Here is a 20,212-nt window from a genome sequence, read left to right on the forward strand (position 1 = left end):
CAGAGGAGAGGAGAGGAGGTGTCTCAGTATATTATTCCTCAGAGGAGAGGAGGTGTCTCAGTATATTATTCATCAGAGGAGAGGAGGTGTCTCAGTATATTATTCCTCAGAGGAGAGGAGAGGAGAGGAGGTGTCTCAGTATATTATTTCTCAGAGGAGAGGAGAGGAGGTGTCTCAGTATATTATTCCTCAGAGGAGAGGAGAGGAGGTGTCTCAGTATATTATTCTCAGAGGAGAGTATATTATTCCTCAGAGGAGGAGGTCAGTATATTATTCTCAGTATATTATTCCTCAGAGGAGAGGAGAGGAGGTGTCTCAGTATATTATTCCTCAGAGGAGAGGAGAGGAGGTGTCTCAGTATATTATTCCTCAGAGGAGAGGAGAGGAGGTGTCTCAGTATATTATTCATCAGAGGAGAGGAGGTGTCTCAGTATATTATTCCTCAGAGGAGAGGAGAGGAGAGGAGGTGTCTCAGTATATTATTTCTCAGAGGAGAGGAGAGGAGGTGTCTCAGTATATTATTCCTCAGAGGAGAGGAGAGGAGGTGTCTCAGTATATTATTTCTCAGAGGAGAGGAGAGGAGGTGTCTCAGTATATTATTCCTCAGAGGAGAGGAGAGGAGGTGTCTCAGTATATTATTCCTCAGAGGAGAGGAGAGGAGGTGTCTCAGTATATTATTCCTCAGAGGAGAGGAGAGGAGGTGTCTCAGTATATTATTCATCAGAGGAGAGGAGGTGTCTCAGTATATTATTCCTCAGAGGAGAGGAGGTGTCTCAGTATATTATTTCTCAGAGGAGAGGAGAGGAGATGTCTCAGTATATTATTCCTCAGAGGAGAGGAGAGGAGATGTCTCAGTATATTATTCATCAGAGTAGAGGAGATGTCTCAGTATATTATTCCTCAGAGGACAGCACACTTTCTCTGCTCCTTCAAAAGATAAATAAATGACATCATTTACAGGAAGAGGGTGAGTCAGCAGACGTACTGCTAGGATGCTCTAGTCAGGGAGAAGCACAGAGAGGCTTTCGGGCTTTAGTCTAGAGAGGTATTAAGAGCGCAGAGGCTTTAGGGCTATAGTCAAGAGAAGTATTAAGAGCACATGGAGGGTTTCAGGCTTTAGTCTAGAGAGGTATTAAGAGCACATGGAGGGTTTAGGGCTTTAGTCTAGAGAGGTATTAAGAGCACATGGAGGGTTTAGGGCTGCAGTCTAGAGACTATTAAGAGCATATGGAGGGTTTAGGGCTTTAGTCTATAGAGGTATTAAGAGCACATGGAGGGTTTAGGGCTTTAGTCTATAGAGGTATTAAGAGCACATGGAGGGTTTAGGGCTTTAGTCTATAGAGGTATTAAGAGCACATGGAGGGTTTAGTCTAGTCTAGAGGTATTAAGGCATGGAGGGTTTAGGGCTAGTCTAGAGACTATTAAGAGCATATGGAGGGTTTAGGGCTGTAGTCTATAGAGGTATTAAGAGCACATGGAGGGTTTAGGGCTTTAGTCTAGAGAAGTATTAAGAGCACATGGAGGGTTTAGGGCTGCAGTCTAGAGACTATTAAGAGCATATGGAGGGTTTAGGGCTGTAGTCTATAGAGGTATTAAGAGCACACGGAGGGTTTAGGGCTTTAGTCTAGAGAAGTATTAAGAGCACATGGGAGGGTTTAGGGCTTTAGTCTAGAGAAGTATTAAGAGCACATGGGAGGGTTTAGGGCTTTAGTCTAGAGAGGTATTAAGAGCACATGGGAGGGTTTAGGGCTTTAGTCTAGAGAAGTATTAAGAGCACATGGGAGGGTTTAGGGCTTTAGTCTAGAGAGGTATTAAGAGCACATGGGAGGGTTTAGGGCTTTAGTCTAGAGAGGTATTAATAGCACATGGGAGGGTTTAGGGCTTTAGTCTAGAGAGGTATTAAGAGCATATGATGGTGGTTGATGGTAACAGTAGTGATGGAATGGTCCTTAAATTCGCCCCTCTACAAGGTGGGCCCGGTTGAAAACATGGCAGTTCAAACCCGCAGGTTGGTATTGGTTTCCACAGAGAGGCAGACTGTCTGAGATGTCGTCATCCCATGTCATCCCATGTGCTTTCTCTCTTCTCTGTCTTCTCTCTCTCTCTCTCTCTCTCTCTCTCTCTCTCTCTCTCTCTCTCTCTCTCTCTCTCTCTCTCTCTCTCTCTCTCTCTCTCTCTCTCCTTCTCTCACACCCTCTCTCTGTTGTAGGTTTGTCCTCGTCTCAGAGAGAGAGAGAGAGTGTGAGAGAGTATGCGAGAGAGAGAGAGAGAGAGAGAGAGAGAGAGAGAGAGAGAGAGAGAGAGAGAGAGAGAGAGAGAGAGAGAGAGAGAGAGAGAGCGAGAGAGAGAGATATCAGTTCCTAGTAGTAACCCCGTGAATTATCCTCCAGTGTAGATCAACAGTACGCTTTTTCTAATCGGAGGCGTATACAGGGAGCGCAAACATCCTCTCAGAGAATAGCCAGGTCCCAAATCTCCCCGGCCACCGTGTTGTCCTCAGCCCATCCTCAGCCTGGAGTCTTGAACTATAGGATCATTCCCTCACCCTCCTGGTGTTCCCCCGACGGTCCAGTCTCGGCTTAATCTCCAGCGTCTCTCTAAACAAGCACGGCAGTGCAGAATGGACACCCTCCACCACCTGCTGCAGCAGCCTCCTTATGGAGGAATCCTATACCACCTGCTGCAGCAGCCTCCTTATGGAGGAATCCTCCACCACCTGCTGCAGCAGCCTCCTTGTGGAGGAATCCTATACCACCTGCTGCAGCAGCCTCCTTATGGAGGAATCCTATACCACCTGCTGCAGCAGCCTCCTTATGGAGGAATCCTATACCACCTGCTGCAGCAGCCTCCTTATGGAGGAATCCTATACCACCTGCTGCAGCAGCCTCCTTATGGAGGAATCCTCCACCACCTGCTGCAGCAGCCTCCTTATGGAGGAATCCTATACCACCTGCTGCAGCAGCCTCCTTATGGAGGAATCCTATACCACCTGCTGCAGCAGCCTCCTTATGGAGGAATCCTATACCACCTGCTGCAGCTTATGGAGCCTGCAGCAGCCTCCTTATGGAGGAATCCTATACCACCTGCTGCAGCAGCCTCCTTATGGAGGAATCCTATACCACCTGCTGCAGCAGCCTCCTTATGGAGGAATCCTATACCACCTGCTGCAGCAGCCTCCTTATGGAGGAATCCTCCACCACCTGCTGCAGCAGCCTCCTTATGGAGGAATCCACCACCTGCTGCAGCACCTTATGGAGGAATCCTCCACCACCTGCTGCAGCAGCCTCCTTATGGAGGAATCCTCCACCACCTGCTGCAGCAGCCTCCTTATGGAGGAATCCTCCACCACCTGCTGCAGCAGCCTCCTTATGGAGGAATCCTCCACCACCTGCTGCAGCAGCCTCCTTATGGAGGAATCCTCCACCACCTGCTGCAGCAGCCTCCTTATGGAGGAATCCTATACCACCTGCTGCAGCAGCCTCCTTATGGAGGAATCCTATACCACCTGCTGCAGCCTCCTTATGGAGGAATCCTATCCTTATGGAGGAATCCTCCACCACCTGCTGCAGCAGCCTCCTTATGGAGGAATCCTCCACCACCTGCTGCAGCAGCCTCCTTATGGAGGAATCCTCCACCACCTGCTGCAGCAGCCTCCTTTTTTTAACCTTTATTTAACTAGGCAAGTCAGTTAAGAACAAATTCTTATTTTCAATGACGGCCTAGGAACAGTGGGTTAACTGCCTGTTCAGAGGCAGAACGACAGATTTGTACCTTGTCAGCTTGGGGATTTGAACTTGCAACCGGTTACTAGTCCAACGCTCTAACCACTAGGCTACCCTGCCGCCCCAATGGCGGAATCCTCCACCACGACACTGGCAGATTTCCACTCTTTTTACAGGTCACCCGACTTAGTGAACCACGCTCTCACAGGCTGGCAGAGGTCAGCACTCTGATCACCCGACCTCGTGAACCACGCTCTCACAGGCTGGCAGAGGTCAGCACTCTGATCACCCGACCTAGTGAACCACGCTCTCACAGGCTGGCAGAGGTCAGTACTCTGATCACCCGACCTAGTGAACCACGCTCTCACAGGCTGGCAGAGGTCAGCACTCTGATCACCCGACCTAGTGAACCACGCTCTCACAGGCTGGCAGAGGTCAGCACTCTGATCACCCGACCTAGTGAACCACGCTCTCACAGGCTGGCAGAGGTCAGCACTCTGATCACCCGACCTAGTGAACCACGCTCTCACAGGTTGGCAGAGGTCAGCACTCTGATCACCTGACCTAGTGAACCACGCTCTCACAAGCTGGCAGAGGTCAGCACTCTGATCACCCGACCTAGTGAACCACGCTCTCACAGGCTTGCAGAGGTCAGCGCTCTGATCACCCGACTTAGTGAACCACGCTCTCACAGGCTGGCAGAGGTCAGCGCTCTGATCACCCGACCTAGTGAACCACGCTCTCACAAGCTGGCAGAGGTCAGCACTCTGATCACCCTGACCCCTAGTGAACCACGCTCACAGGCTTGCAGAGGTCAGCGCTCTGGCTTAGTGAACCACGCTCTCACAGGCTTGCAGAGTCACTCTGATCACCCGACTTAGTGAACCACGCTCTCACAGGCTGGCACAGGTCAGCACTCTGATCACCGATCCTCCTTAGCTAGCTTTTTAGGTGGCGCAATCAGCTAAGACGCTTGAGGGAGGATGGTCACGTGAGTTTGTGAGACAAGAGGTCCCGAGTTGGAGCCAGATATGGGCCAAATCACAAGGACGTGTTACTCGCTAAGCAAGCAGCGTGAAATCCTTTACACGTAGATTTCCAGCATTGGAAAATTCCAGTAATCGAACCTACAACCCTGGCGTTGCTAGCACCATGCGCTACCAACTGAGCCACACGGGACTGGACCACGGAGACTGACTAAGAGACGCCACCCCGCGGAGGGAGACAGACTGTCTGCTCCTCTGAGACAGACTGTCTGCTCCTCTGACAGAGGCCCTCTCAGTCTTTATTATCCCATAGGATACCACGGTCTGCAGAGAGGATGGCAGGGAAAGTAGCCTTGTTGATTACTATAATCACAGACTATTTTACTTTCTCCCAACCTCTCTCTCTCTCTTTCCCTCACAGCCAGCCTGACAGAGAAGAATGGGAGAGATATTAGCTTTTTGAAATTGGTTCTTGCACTTTGCCTGTTATACAGTCCTCCTCTATCTCCCTTCCTCTTCCATTTCTCTTCATCTCTCCTTTTTCTTCTCCCCTTTGTGTCTTTGGACAACTACTCTAAGAGACCAGTAATGGGCCGTACCTCTGAGTTTCACGCACTGTCCCTCCCCGTAGAGCTAGCCAGTGTTGTGGACTTGCCAGTGCCAAGGATTCACATAGCTTTCCGCTGAGGTATCACCAGGCCAAACAACACACACCAACCAAAGGGGTCGAATGAAAGTGACCTACGAGCTTTATTTGATCTATGTTACATAAGTGGACACTCACATACACAACAGCAGTATTCAGCAACCGCTCTCACTGGGACAGGCGTTTCCCAGGACAATAGACGGATTCACCATTACCGCCCTGTCTCTCTACCCTTCTTCACTCGTCGGTTCTCTTCACAACGGATAGACAGTAGCCTTTCCCCCGTCCCCTCTCCCTCAGACAGACTCCTTTGACACGCTCGTTAACAGGGGCGATGTCATCATTAGCAGCTCTTTGAGCTCACACAGGGCCATGCGCTGGCACAGTGACACCCTGTTAAAACGCTCCATTTCACGCCATCTCGGATCTGTCAGGAGCCATCTGACCCGTGCCAGACTCGCACAGCACCTGTGGAGAGAAACACTGGTCGACAGCCCTGGACATACACACACTCCTGTTAGATACACAGTCTCTCTTCTACCCCCTAGTATGCACGATGCAGGATTTTATTCCGGCCCAGCTCTAAAACACCCCCGATTCAACTACCGTAACTAAGGTCTTGATAATTATGGAATGCTTGAATCAGGGTGCTGGGCTAGAACAAATACCTGCACTCTCCCAGGACACGGGTTGGTGACCACAGCTGTCCTATCTTAGCGTCGCCACACTAAACTCACAGCATGGGGCCCAGTTCGATCAATATGAAGGACATATCACTGTTAGTTAATTGACTTTTCTTCTGCCTGGTCAGTGACAGTGGGGGACCTCTGGACTGGAGTAATCAGACTATAGTTGCCCCCCCCCCCGTGGGCAAGAGGAGGTGGGCTGGAGGGAGGGGATTGGAGTGGTGTGGGGATTCAAGGACAATTCATTCTGTAGCGCCTGAGACAGCGTTTTCCACCACCATCAACAAAACACCAAATTATGGAATTTCTCATGGAAGAACGGTGTCACATCTCTCCAACAGAGCACATCTCTCCAACAGAGTTCCAGACACTTGTAGAATCTATGACAAGGTGCATTGAAGCAGTTCTGGCTCGTGGCGGCCCAACGCCCTTTTAAGACACTTTATGTTGGTATTTCCTTTACTTTGGCAGTTATCTGCATACACAGTGTTATGTATTGTATCCATCTCCTTCTCTGTAGGGGTGTGTCCCCCCCCAGGTCTGTAGTCTGTAGTCCCACTGCCAGTAGGCTAACAACTCTACATAGCACAGTGTCGCCATTCTCCATCCGTGTGTACAGTGTCCTCCCTATCATCAAACCCCCAGAAGTCAACAGGTAATCACGCAAACACATAACATGAATAAAAATGACCTATCTATCAGATGAGGTGTTTTTGCAGGTTAACTCGCATCAAACACTTTGCATGAGCCTCAGAATCAAATCAGCACAATACACCTTATCCTTACTGCGCGCCCAGTGCTTTCTCCTATAGAGCTCCATTTTTTGGAATGGTGAGAGACGCAGACACGGTCCCGACATTTAAGTCCTTACTGAAGACTCATCTCTTCAGTAGGTCCTATGATTGAGTGTAGTCTGGCCCTGGGGTGCGAAGGTGAACGGCAAGGCACTAGAGCGACGAACTGCCCTTGCTATCTCTGGCTGGCCAGCTCCCCTCCCTCCATTGGGATACTCTGCCTTTGACCCTATTACGGGGGCTGAGTCACTGGCTTACTAGTGGTCTTCCATGCCGTCCCCAGGAGGGGGGCGACACTTGAGTGGGTTGAGACGCGATCTTCCTGTCCGGTTTTGTGCCCCCTCAGGCTCGTGCAGGTGGAGGAGATCTTCGTGGGCTATACTCAACCTTGTCTCAGGTTAACAAGTTGGTGGTCTGTTGATGTCCCTCTAGTGGTGTGGGGGCTGTGCTTTGGCAAAGTGGGTGTGGTTATAGCCTGCCTTGTTGACCCTGTCCGGGGGTGTCGGACAGGGTCAACAAGGGCCACAAGGGCCACAGTGTCCCCCGACCCCCCCTGTCTCAGTCCCAGTATCTATGTTGCAATAGTCTATGTGCCGGGGGGCTAGGGTCAGTCTGTTATATCTGGTGTAATTCTCCTGTCTTATCTGGTGTCCTGTGTGAATTTAAGTATTCTCCCTCAAATTCTCTTTCTCTCCCTCCCCTCCCGGAGGACCTGAGACCGAGGACCATGCCTCAGGACTACCTGGCCTGATGACTCCTGGCTGTCCTCAGTCCAACTGGTCGTGCTGCTGCTCCAGTTTCAACTGTTCTGCCTGCGGCTGGGGAACCCTGATCTGTTCACCGGACGTGCTGCCTTGTCCCGGAGCTGCTGTATTCGACTCTCTGGCTCTCTCTCTATATCGCACCTGCTGTCTCGACCTCTGAATGCTCGGCTATGAAAAGGCAACTGACATTTACTCCTGAGGTGCTGACCTGTTGCACCCTCTACAACCACTGTGATTATTATTTGACCCTGCCAGTCATCTATGAACCTTTGAACATCTTGAAGAACAATCTGGCCTTAAATGGCCATGTTATAATCTCCACCCGGCACAGCCAGAAGAGGACGGGCCACCCTCAGATTCTGGTTCCTCTCTCAGGTTCTTTCTAGGTTCCTGCCTTTCTAGGGAGTTTTTCCTAGCCACCGTGCTTCTACATCTGCATTGCTTGCTGTTTGGGGTTTTAGGCTTGGTTTCTGTACAGCACTTTGTGACATCGGCTGATGTAAAAAAGGCTTTATAAATACATTTGATTGATTGATTGATTGATTGGTCAAAAGTAGTGCACTATGTAGGGAATAGGGTGCCATTTGGATGCAGCCCAGCTACAGTAGCTGTTGAAGAAAACAGTTAGCCTACTGTTAAGGGATTTCATCCACTCTGGGGTTTGAAAGGTCTGTGAGACTTTAGCCATTCAGTCAAAGTAGGCCTCACTTCTTTTTTTGCCTACAGTGAATCCACAATGAACTGAAAAGATTCACTGACACACTACAGTAAGTGTGAAGAAGTACTTACTTTAGTATTTCAGATCATTCTGCACAATAGCAGCATGATCAGATGAGGGATAGATTCCCAGCCAACTACACTATAGCCCACAGTGGGAAAGACATAATGCATTTTGGTGCCCAAGTGTGGCTAATGGTATTTCCTAATAGATCTAAGCCATTCTCCTTGCTCTGAGAGTCAATGATAGACCGTCAGTAGCTATACCATAACTCACACGAATGCCTTATTATATACATGCAGACATGGATCCATTTGCTTCCTGTCAAGGTAAGGTCCAGGTGGCAGTGGCTCTCGGACACTGATCTAGGATTAGCCTACCATCCCACACATTCTAAAATGAACCATTAGGCCTTAGAACACAAACTGACCTGGGATCAGCGTCTAGGGACGACTTGATTATATACAGTTCATAATAGAGTTGTCAAGCTGGAGAAGGATACATCCCATTGGTTGTTTGCGTATGACATTATGGAGTTGAGGGTTAGGTTGGGCGCTTCTGCTTTTATTATTTTTTTTTCAATCAAGCACAAAACCTTTCCCCCTACTTCCCCTTTAACAGCCCTTGCTTCCAACATGTGAAACCTTTCCCATTTTAAACCCCCGTCACAAGGGTCACACATTAATCATTCAGTTATTTTTTATTTATTTCACCTTTATTTAACCAGGTAGGCTAGTTGAGAACAAGTTCTCATTTACAACTGCGACCTGGCCAAGATAAAGCAGTGCAACAAAAAACAACAACTCAGAGTTACACATCAACAAACGTACAGTCAATAACACAATAGAAAAGAAAAATAGAAAAATCTCTGTAAAATGTGTGCAAATGTAGAAGAATAGGGGGAAGGCAATAAATAGGCCATAGAGGCAAAATAATGACAATTTAGCATTAATACTGGAGTGATGGATGTGCAGATGATGAGTAGAGCAAGTAGAGATACTAGGGTGCAAAAGAGCAAAAAGGTAAGTCATAATATGGGGGTGAGGTAGTTGGGTGGGCTATTTACAGATTGGCTGTGTACAGGTACAGTGATTGGTAAGCTGCTCTGACACCTACTGCTTAAAGTTAGAAAGGGAGATATAAGACTCCATCTTCAGAGATTTTTGCAATTCGTTCCAGTCTTTAGCAGCAGAGAACTGGAAGGAAAGGTGGCCAAAGGAAGTGTTGACTTTGAGGATGACCAGTGCAATATACCTGCTAGAGCGCGTGCTATGGGTGGGTGTTGCTATGGTGACCAGTGAGCTGAGATAAGGCAGGGCTTTACCTAGCAAAGACTTATAGATGACCTGGAACCAGTGGGATTGGCGACGGATATGTAGTGGGGCCCAGCCAATGAGAGCATACAGGTCGCAGTGGTGGGTGGTATAAGGGGCTTTGGTGACAAAACGGATGACACTGTGATAGACTATATCCAGTTTGACGAGTAGAGTGGATATTTTGAGAATGACATTGTCGAAGTCAATGATCGGTAGGATAGTCAGTTTTACCAGGGTATGTTTGGCAGCATGAATGAATTTTGGATTGGAGATGCTTAATGTGAGTCTGGAAGGAGAGTTTACAGTCTAACCAGACACCTAGTTATTTGTAGTTGTCCACATATTCTAAGTCAGAACTGTCCAGAGTAGTGATGCTAGTCGGGCAGGAGGGTGCAGGCAGCGATTGGTTGAAGAGCATGCACTTAGTTTTACTAGCATTTAAAAGCAGTTGGAGGCCACGGAAGGAGTGTTGTATGGCGTTGAAGCTTGTTTGGGGGTTTGTTAGCACAATCTCCAATGAAGGGCCAGATGTATACAGAATGGTGTAGTCTGTGTAGAGGTGGATCAGAGAATCATCAGCAGCAAGAGCGACATCATTGATGTATACAGAGAAAAGAGTTGTCCTGAGAATTGAACCCTTTTGAAGAGCAACCAGGCATCCTCTACTGACGGGATGAGGTCAATATCCTTCCAGGATACCCCGGCCAGGTCGATTAGAAAGGCCTGCTCGCTGAAGTGTTTTATTCTTAATGCAAGAAGAGACAAGTAGAGAGACAATGCACTCCAATAAGCTCATTACACTATCACTGATAGCCTAGGGTTTATTAAACAATATAAAGACTATTGGCCCATGCTATAGGATGGCGAGACGGATGGATTTAGGAAAATGTTGAGTGGTGAGAAAATAGTCGATAACACAGCAGTACTCTAAGTCGGTTAGGGCCACAAAGGCGCGCCTGTGTGTAATTTGTATAGCAGAGAGGAATATGGGGTAGATTTAGATACAGGTGTGTGTATGTAGCATGATGTAATATGTGTGAAATGTATAGCTATAGAGTGAGGGAGGCTTTACAGGCTTAGATAAAGGAATGTATAGCAGAGAGGTGTAGATTGACCTGTCAATTGTAGATCGCTTGTTATTACTCCACCCAGCTCCTCCCAGACACTGGTGCACTTTACACAGGAAATGGATAATGCTCACTTCAAGGACTCTTAAACAGTTACTGATATTCCTTAAACACTTCTCTCTCTCTCTCTCCCTCCCTCCCTGGCCTTATACTCTCTCTCTCTCTCTCTCCCTCCCTGGCCTTATACTCTCTCCCTCTCCATTTGAGATTGCATTTGCTAAATGAAGTAGCTCTGTAAACATACAGCACAGTACATAATACAGGAAGCCCCAAAAGTGTTGGGACAGTGAAACATTTGAAGTTATTTTGGCTCTGTACTCCAGCACTTTGGATTTGAAGTTATACAAGTGCAGACTGGAACACATTCAATTAAATGTGTATTAAAGTAGTAAAAAGTTAAGTATTTGGTCCCATATTCCTAGCACTCAAGGACTATATCAAGCTTGTGACTCTACACATTTGTTGAATGCATTTGCTGTTTGTTTTGGTTGTGTTTCAGATTATTTTGTGCCCAATAGTAATCAATGGTAAATAAAGTATTTTGTCATCTTGGAGTCACTTATACTGTAGAATATGTTTCTAAACACTTCTACATTAATGTGGATGTTACCATGACTACAGATAGTCCTGAATGAATCATGAATAATGATGAGCGAGAAAGTTATAAGCATATCCCCACAAAAATGCTAACCTCCCCTGTTATTGTAAGGGTGAGAGGTCAGCATGTCTTGGGGGTATGCCATTTGTGCGTCTGTAACTTTCTCACTCATCATTATTCACGATTAATTCAGGACTGTCTGTAATCATGGTAGCATCAGTGGCGATTTTAGCATGTAAATCTTGGTGGGGCAAACAAAAAGGAATGTGGGATGCCTGCCAGCAAAGCAACAACACAACACTAAACAATACACGAACGGCACTATAACGGTGACAAACGGTGCCCACAAACTGTTAGGGCCCACAAACTGTTAGGGCCCACATAAAGCTGTCCCAACAGCAGAGTCCCAACACCTTACCACTGCTACTCCTGGCTATCAGCGGAGCCTTGTCTGGCAGCGAAACAGCCTCGTTTACTGCCTTTACAAAAAACATAGCTGATATAGCTGACCTGCTTAAACAAATGTGGTTTCTACTGACAATTGTGATGTACAAACTATGGCATAAGGGGACGACGAGCAGACAAGAGGCAATCCATCAGTTTGAATAAGACATCAATGAGCAAGCTAGGACGGACGTAGTCAATATAACTATTTGTTCAGCACTTTTGAAATGTACAGCGACAGAATTCATAACATGGGCCGTTCTTACATATAAACAGACAATGAAAGCTCTTACAATATTCGATGATTACATTTCTCTACAAACAGGTTACAGGCAAACAAGCAGAGACACCGGCCACGAACGATGTGTTTACAATACCGCGTTGGTGAAAATAAACCAAATTATAAAGGTGAGGTACATGGGCTACTAACAGCATACTACACAGCATACACTTAGTATTACTTTAGCTACAGTATACATATCTCTCTGGCATCCTATAAAATGTATGACGCAGCGCAACACATTTTTGGACTCACGTTGTGACCACCCGATGTCACAGGAAGGCCATAGAGATCATCAATGACAACAACCACCCGAGCTACTGTCTGTTCACCCCGCTATCATCCAGAAGGCGAGGTCAGTACAGGTGCATCAAAGCAGGGACCGAGAGACTGAAAAACAGCTTCTATCTCAAGGCCATCAGACTGTTAAACAGCCACCACTAACATTGAGTGGCTGCTGCCAACACACTGACTCAACTACAGCCACTTTAATAATGGAAATTGATGGAAATTGACGTAAAATATATCACAAGCCACTTTAAACAATGCTACTTAATATAATGTTTACATACCCTACATTACTCATCTCATATGTATATGTATATACTGTACTCTATATCATCTACTGCATCTTTATGTAATACATGTATCACTAGCCACTTTAAACTATGCCACTTTGTTTACATACCCTACATTACTATTCTCATATGTATATACTGTACTCGATACCATCTACTGCATCTTGCCTATGCTGTTCTGTACCATCACTCATTCACATATTTATGTACATATTCTTTATCCCTTTATACTTGTGTCTATAAGGTTTTGGAATTGTTAGGTTAGATTACTCGTTGGTTATTACTGCATTGTCGGAACTAGAAGCACAAGCATTTCGCTACACTCGCATTAACATCTGCTAACCATGTGTATGTGACAAATACATTTGATTTGATTTTGATTGAACAGGAAAGTGGGCAAATTTTGTCATCAAAGAGAAAGATGCTGAACTTATAATTCCGAGTTCAATGACTGTTCAAAATGTATTATCCCAGCCGTAGCTCGTTGTTTTTCCCAAGTTCCCAGTTGTCTTGAACTCACAGTAAGCCACTGATTCCTTCCCAAACCCCTCATTGTTGAATTTGCGATTTCCAACTTGTTGTGTCATGTTTATGTCCAATGGCCGATCAGCACCGAGAAGTTTTATCTCTAATTTCTCTTCATTATGACAAGGACTGAAAAAGATTTGATTGTCACTTGATTCATGGTGATGACTGCTTGCTAAGACTTTGGAAGTGTGATGTTTACATGATCAGTCCAATCAAAGCTACTGTAGATATAATGTGATATGATGTCATTCTATCTGTAACCAATGACCTTGAGCCTTCTTGAACGGGCACTTCCAATATTAACTCTATGGCAGAACCCAAGGGGCAAAATTTTTCGACCTCTAACCTTGAATTGGGGATGACTTAATGTCCCATGGGTGACAGAAAACTGAGCCAATCATGACAGAAAACTGAGCCAATCAGGCGCAACACTCTGTATTTTCTGCTGGCTAGCCCCATCACCACAGGAAGCACTGAGCTCGGCTGAAACACCTGCATTTTGGAGCTGCCTTACTCAAGAAAGCAAAAATGAGAACACGTTTGTATGCGGCTTTATTAACTCAATGACATTTTTATTTGTTTTTACATGGTTTGCAAACTGATATTTGACACATATTAATGCCAAAATAATAAGCAAAACAGGTAAGCCCCTCAACACTTTTCGTTTACCTAAAAGTGTTGGCCCAAAACAGGTGGGGCTCTGCCCTGAATAATGGGTCACCACTGGGTAGCATCCAGATGAATGATTCTTATTTACAATAAAAGTGACTCATAATTTCCCATTCATTTCTACTGAACACAAAATAATCTAAAATGAAAGCTGACAGTCTACACTTTAACCTCATAGTAATTGTATCATTTCAAAGTGCTGGAGTACAGAGCCAAAACAAAAGAATTGTCACTGTCCCAATACTTCTGGAGCTCACTGTACTACATAGTACTATAACCTACTCTTTGAAAACCACTTGCAATGAACAAATGAATGCACCAATTCCTGGATGGTGCGAGTGTACGTTATGTTCCCAAAGCAAATAAATAACATGAGTGGAGCCTAAATATACCTCCCTTCAAAACCAATCTAATGGGCTACTGTGGAGCAGGCTGATTAACATTAAGTAGTCAGTAGATCTTTATTGCCAAGGCTGGTCCTTCTGGGTCATTTCCTGCTGTTAACCAATGGCTATTAGATTACATTATACCAGGACTCAATTACCTAATGTTTTAGAATCAGAAGAGCAGAAGACAGACTATGTCATTGTAGGTTAATGTCTGAATTAGAAAATGGTGGTTTAAATGCAGGCTTCATTTTGGCTAAGGGAAATATCTAGCATAACCACTTGGCACCTGGACATTCTCTTGAAGAAAGACATGATACATCACAAATGTGTTATTACATATGGTCATTTGATCAATTGAACCTTTGTAATTAGAAATGTCCATTCCGTTGATTAACAAATCAATCTGTGACTCATTATGTACCATGACCAGCACCAAAAGTGATCTTTTTCCTTTGCTTTTTCATGAGCATCCTTTCATCAAACCTGCTGATAGCAATTTGTGATGAAAGGTTTGCAGACCCAATAGTGCTTCGATACACTGACTCCTGCTACCTGTACACTGAGAAGACCTTGTAATTGAGTTGATAATTACCAATCAGGCTTGTACATTCCCGTTAAATAACTCTGACAGTCTAGCACAACACGACCACGATGAAAGCAAAGCATGCTATGATGAATCATTTATGACAGAGTCTCTCTTTGGTCCTTTCATCCAGTAAAGTCATGGTCGACTGTTTCCAGTAAAGCTCAGAGAAGGAACACGGTGGTCATGGTGGACTGTTTCCAGTAAAGCTCAGAGAGGGAACACGGTGGTCATTGTGGACTGTTTCCAGTAAAGCTCAGAGAGGGAACACAGTGGTCATGGTGGACTGTTTCCAGTAAAGCTCAGGGAGGGAACACGGTGGTCATGGTGGACTGTTTCCAGTAAAGCTCAGAGAGGGAACACGGTGGTCATGGTGGACTGTTTCCAGTAAAGCTCAGAGAGGGAACATGGTGGTCATGGTCGACTGTTTCCAGTAAAGCTCAGAGAGGGAACACGGTGGTCACGGTGGACTGTTTCCAGTAAAGCTCAGAGAAGGAACACGGTGGTCATGGTGGACTGTTTCCAGTAAAGCTCACAGAGGGAACACGGTGGTAACGGTGGACTGTTTACAGTAAAGCTCAGAGAGGGAACACGGTGGTCATGGTGGACTGTTTCCAGTAAAGCTCAGAGAAGGAACACGGTGGTCATGGTGGACTGTTTCCAGTAAAGCTCAGAGAGGGAACACGGTGGTCATGGTCGACTGTTTCCAGTAAAGCTCAGAGAGGGAACACGGTGGTCACGGTGGACTGTTTCCAGTAAAGCTCAGAGAAGGAACACGGTGGTCATGGTGGACTGTTTCCAGTAAAGCTCAGAGGGAACACGGTGGTAACGGTGGACTGTTTACAGTAAAGCTCAGAGAGGGAACACGGTGGTCATGGTGGACTGTTTCCAGTAAAGCTCAGAGAAGGAACACGGTGGTCATGGTGGACTGTTTCCAGTAAAGCTCAGAGAGGGAACACGGTGGTCATGGTGGACTGTTTCCAGTAAAGCTCAGAGAGGGAACACGGTGGTCATGGTGGACTGTTTCCAGTAAAGCTCAGAGAGGGAACACGGTGGTCATGGTGGACTGTTTCCAGTAAAGCTCAGAGAGGGAACACGGTGGTCATGGTGGACTGTTTACAGTAAAGCTCAGAGAGGGAACACGGTGGTCATGGTGGACTGTTTCCAGTAAAGCTCAGAGAAGGAACACGGTGGTCATGGTGGACTGTTTACAGTAAAGCTCAGAGAGGGAACACGGTGGTCATGGTGGACTGTTTCCAGTAAAGCTCAGAGAAGGAACACGGTGGTCATGGTGGACTGTTTCCAGTAAAGCTCAGAGAGGGAACATGGTGGTCACAGTGGACTGTTTCCAGCATGCATGTCTGTACTAAAGTAGCTTTCCTTCTGAACTGAACCTGGTCTAAATGAGCAATGAGGAACAGAGTAGTCCAGCTCACAACACATCAAGAAAAACCTATAGAAGTGGTTGTTTGATACTTCCAATTTTAGCAGATATTAACCCTGCATACTGCCATATGTCCCAAGTATAACCCTGCACCCCAAAGCCAACTGTCAGCCCCAATAAACCAATCAAAGCTTCAGTTTACGAAGTGACAGTTCATTCAGTTACTTCAGCTATGATGATCGTTTCCCAACTGGACCAGACCACCGTGTGGAAGACTACTACCCACAGGATTAGTAAAGGTAGGACATCTACCTATTCTCAAAGTGGTAAGGAAAACCTCGTATTACAGCGACGTGAGATAACTGTCAACAAATGGTCCAATCTGATAGATCATTCTGTGATCCGTTTAGCCCTTTCCCCAGTAGCAGCGGTATGCCTGAGAAACCTGGTGATCGATAGGAGCTCATTGAGATGAAATTAGGTATTGAGCTGACTCTGATGGAAACCTAGACCAGATGAAGACTTTCTCTAAGGATCAGTGGCCATGGCCAAGGGGGAGAGAGGAGGAGAGGAGAGGATGGAGGAGAGGAGAGGGGGAGAGAGGAGGAGAAGAGAGGGGGAGAGAGGAGGAGAGGAGAGGGGGAGAGGGTGGAGAGCGTGGAGAGGAGAGGGGGATAGAGGAGGAGAGGAGCGGGGCAGAGAGGAGGAGAGTGGGAGAGGGTGGAGAGGAGAGGGGGAGAGAGGAGGAGAGGTGGAGAGGGTGGAGAGGAGAGGGGGAGAGAGGAGGAGAGGAGGGGGGAGAGAGGAGGAGAGGGTGGAGAGGAGCAGAAGGGGGACAGAGAGAAATAGAGAGAGAACTGGGGGTGGTGTCCCAAATGGGGATGTGTGAAACTTACTCCTCAGCCTGAAGTGTCCCCACTTGCACCAGTGAATATATAGCTTTTCAGCAAGCAGTGTGATGTCCTTCACAGTATCACAGAAAACAGAATGAGGTGGGGGGGATAGAGAGAGTGGAAGACGGGGTACTACAGCAAATGCTGAGCTGATTGACATCTAAATACACATGGTTTAAACTGACCTGAGATGTCTTAAAATGGCCTCACTATGTGGCGTTATTGTTGGCTGCCTACACCACGTCCAAACCAATCTAATAGAACTCCAGAATGTATGCCAAATCCACACACACACACACACACACACACACACACACACACACACACACACACACACACACACACACACACACACACACACACACACACACACACACACACACACACACACACACACACACACACACACTGACCTTCAGTTACTGTAAATGCATCCTCAGCTGCCTACAGACACACCTGTCTGTATTATAGCTAACAAACCAGTGAATGAATACTGCCATAGGGTTCCATATGGCAAAGAAAGCACTGTTTGTTGCAAATCCACAGAGTATTTGTAAAAAAGAAAATGTATTACACCTTGGCACAGTGTAGCTAATTAGCATGAATTGATTATTGAAATGAACAGGAATAAATGACCAACCATGGTAGTGAAGAACAGACTTGTGTTAAAATACTATTAAAATATCTCAATTGCTTTTACATATATTCGAAGTATTCAAAAACAAAAAGTCATTTTAATATATTTGTCAAATACTCTTGGAAAGTATTTGAAAAAAGCAAATACAGTACACTGACTCAAATACACTCTAATGCATTTACCCAGGTATTTGAAAATAGTATTTGAAATGAGTATTTGGTCGACTATTTGGTTTATACAAAAAAGAAGGTACTTGTTTTGGGCTGTGCATTTGAAAATACTCAAATACTCAACGATTTTTTAAAACTTTTACACCAGATACTCATATACAAATGTATTTGAACCCAGGTCTGATGGAGAAATATATATTATGATTATATGTAGTGTAAAGGTGAAAAGGCTTGCTTTGATTAGACCAGTAATATAGCATTCTGGTTTAATCAAGTTCCATCAGGCTTGATGATGCCCTTGATTTTCTTTGTAATGTTGTTTCGTTTTGATATCAAACTCGAGTGAATTTCAAATACTAACTGATTTACTGTGAAGCACATGCTCACTGGGAACAGTCAGAGAAGAAGATGTGGGGAAGAAGAGACACAGACACCAATTCTGAGCAGAGAACAAAGGATAGAGAGAGAGAGAGAGAGAGAGAGAGAGAGAGAGAGAGAGAGAGAGAGAGAGAGAGAGAGAGAGAGAGAGAGAGAGAGAGAAAATACTAATAATAATATGAGAACAGAGGACAGGGAGAAAAGTGAGAGAGAGAGCACTGTCCTCCTCCAATTATTTTATAGGTGTGACTCTTAAGAGTAGGACATGAATATCCCAAATGTGGGAGTGCCACTTAGCACTTAGTGAGTCTGCCAGATAGGGAATTGTCTACTACGGTGGTACTAAGTACTGTATAACTTACACAATGTTCCACAGACCTACTTTTTGAATAGACGGATAACACTTCCCCCCATAGGTGTTCAAGTGTATTGCAGAATTCAGTATCTATTTAAAAATCTGTTAAAATAGGCATGCAAAAGCTGTTTGACACATAATAACAACCATGGTTTACATCCATCTACACACACAAAGTAGCCTACCACAGCAAACATATGATATTCCATTGCACCAAAATGCGCATCATTAGCACACCTTGGAAAGCCCATACCTGCGCGTCAGACTTGCGCATAGCATCAAGTTACTACGCTACTCCCTGCTCGGACAACAAAGACCTCTCCGTCCCCTCCTAGTTCTCTGCTGAGGCCTGTGTATCTCTGACAGACTCAGACCCGCTGTGTGGTGTCTGACTGGTGCCAACTTCTGTGGGTGAGGCGGGAGGGGGGGCCTGCCCTATAATCTTGCTGACATCACGCATTCCTTGGAAGGGATGTAGCCTACCCGCCTGGGGGGCAGAAGGAAGTTGGATTTGGAGGCTAACTAATAAATGCATGTTAACGAATACATTTCCAGGAAGCACTGAACTTATATCACATAGGCCAATGTTTATGGTTAACTTAGGGTGTTATTTAATAGTGTGTTTTTAGTGGTTGATACCTCTTGTAGCTGCTCCAGCTCCTGTCGGAGCGCCTCTTGCTCGGCCTCTAGATCCGAATATTGCTGCTTCAGGGTCTGGTTCTCCTCCAGAACCACCAGACCGCACTCCGCAGCCCGGATCTTCTCCCGGTTCGCCTCCGCCAGCTCACGGGTCAAACGCTCCACCTCTGCCCGGCAATGTTCCACCGTCTCCCCGCATCCTCTTCCAGCAGCCATCGCTCTCCCTCTCTTCTCCTTCTCTCCTCTTCTCCTCGCCCCTGCGTCGGATGGGCAGAGAAGCGGAGGAAGAAAACAGATGTAGCCTACCGGACAACAATCCCCACAACCCCGTTGGAAGGAATCAGACGAGGAGTTTAAAAACGCATGAAAAGGGCGTTAACATCCCCGGAGCGAAATGATTGTGAAAGAGAGATGAATCCCTCCATAGCTGATGTCTTGAATGAAACGGTTTCCCATCTAGGCGTAGTAGGGTCCAGCATCACCCTTTTTCCTCTTCTTTTTTTGCTTATTCATCGGGATGCGGACGCCATCTCTCTCTATTGCCATGAAGCAGCGGCAAGGTACACACAACTCTCGCCCATCCTTCTGCTGCCTATGGCTGTGACGTCGAGCGTTCACCCGCACATCTCTCCCTCTGCTGTACCGTATGAATTACTGCTCGTCACGCTGGTCCGGTCCACAGACAAGGAGGACCATGTTTATGTTGGTGATGACATCTGTTGCTTTTACAACCCTTTCTTCACCGTTGGTGATCACGGTTATTAATAAACTAACGCGGCAGGAACGCTATATGCCTGATCATTTGTTTTATACCATCCCTCTCCACCAGGGGTTTCCAATCCTTTCCACCCAAGGACCCCTGATATGTCCCCATATATAGTCCCTATACAGTGCCTTCGGAAAGTATTCAGACGCCTTTACTTTTCCC

General features: G+C 46.2%; 1 protein-coding gene across 3 annotated transcripts in view; it reads right to left on the bottom strand.

Annotated features, from left to right (window-relative positions):
• Positions 1-20,069, bottom strand: part of LOC124014509 (protein bicaudal D homolog 1-like) — a 42,841-nt gene extending 22,772 nt beyond the window's left edge. For all 3 annotated transcript variants that reach the window (XM_046329592.1, XM_046329593.1, XM_046329591.1), the window contains exon 1: positions 19,285-20,069. In XM_046329592.1, coding sequence (XP_046185548.1) covers positions 19,285-19,500 — 216 coding nt within the window. In that variant the 5' untranslated portion in view covers positions 19,501-20,069. The remainder of the gene's footprint in view (positions 1-19,284) is intronic.
• Between the last annotated feature and the right edge of the window lie 143 nt (positions 20,070-20,212).

The sequence above is a fragment of the Oncorhynchus gorbuscha genome, linkage group LG25 (genome assembly GCF_021184085.1).
Source record: "Oncorhynchus gorbuscha isolate QuinsamMale2020 ecotype Even-year linkage group LG25, OgorEven_v1.0, whole genome shotgun sequence".
Lineage (NCBI taxonomy): Eukaryota > Metazoa > Chordata > Actinopteri > Salmoniformes > Salmonidae > Oncorhynchus > Oncorhynchus gorbuscha.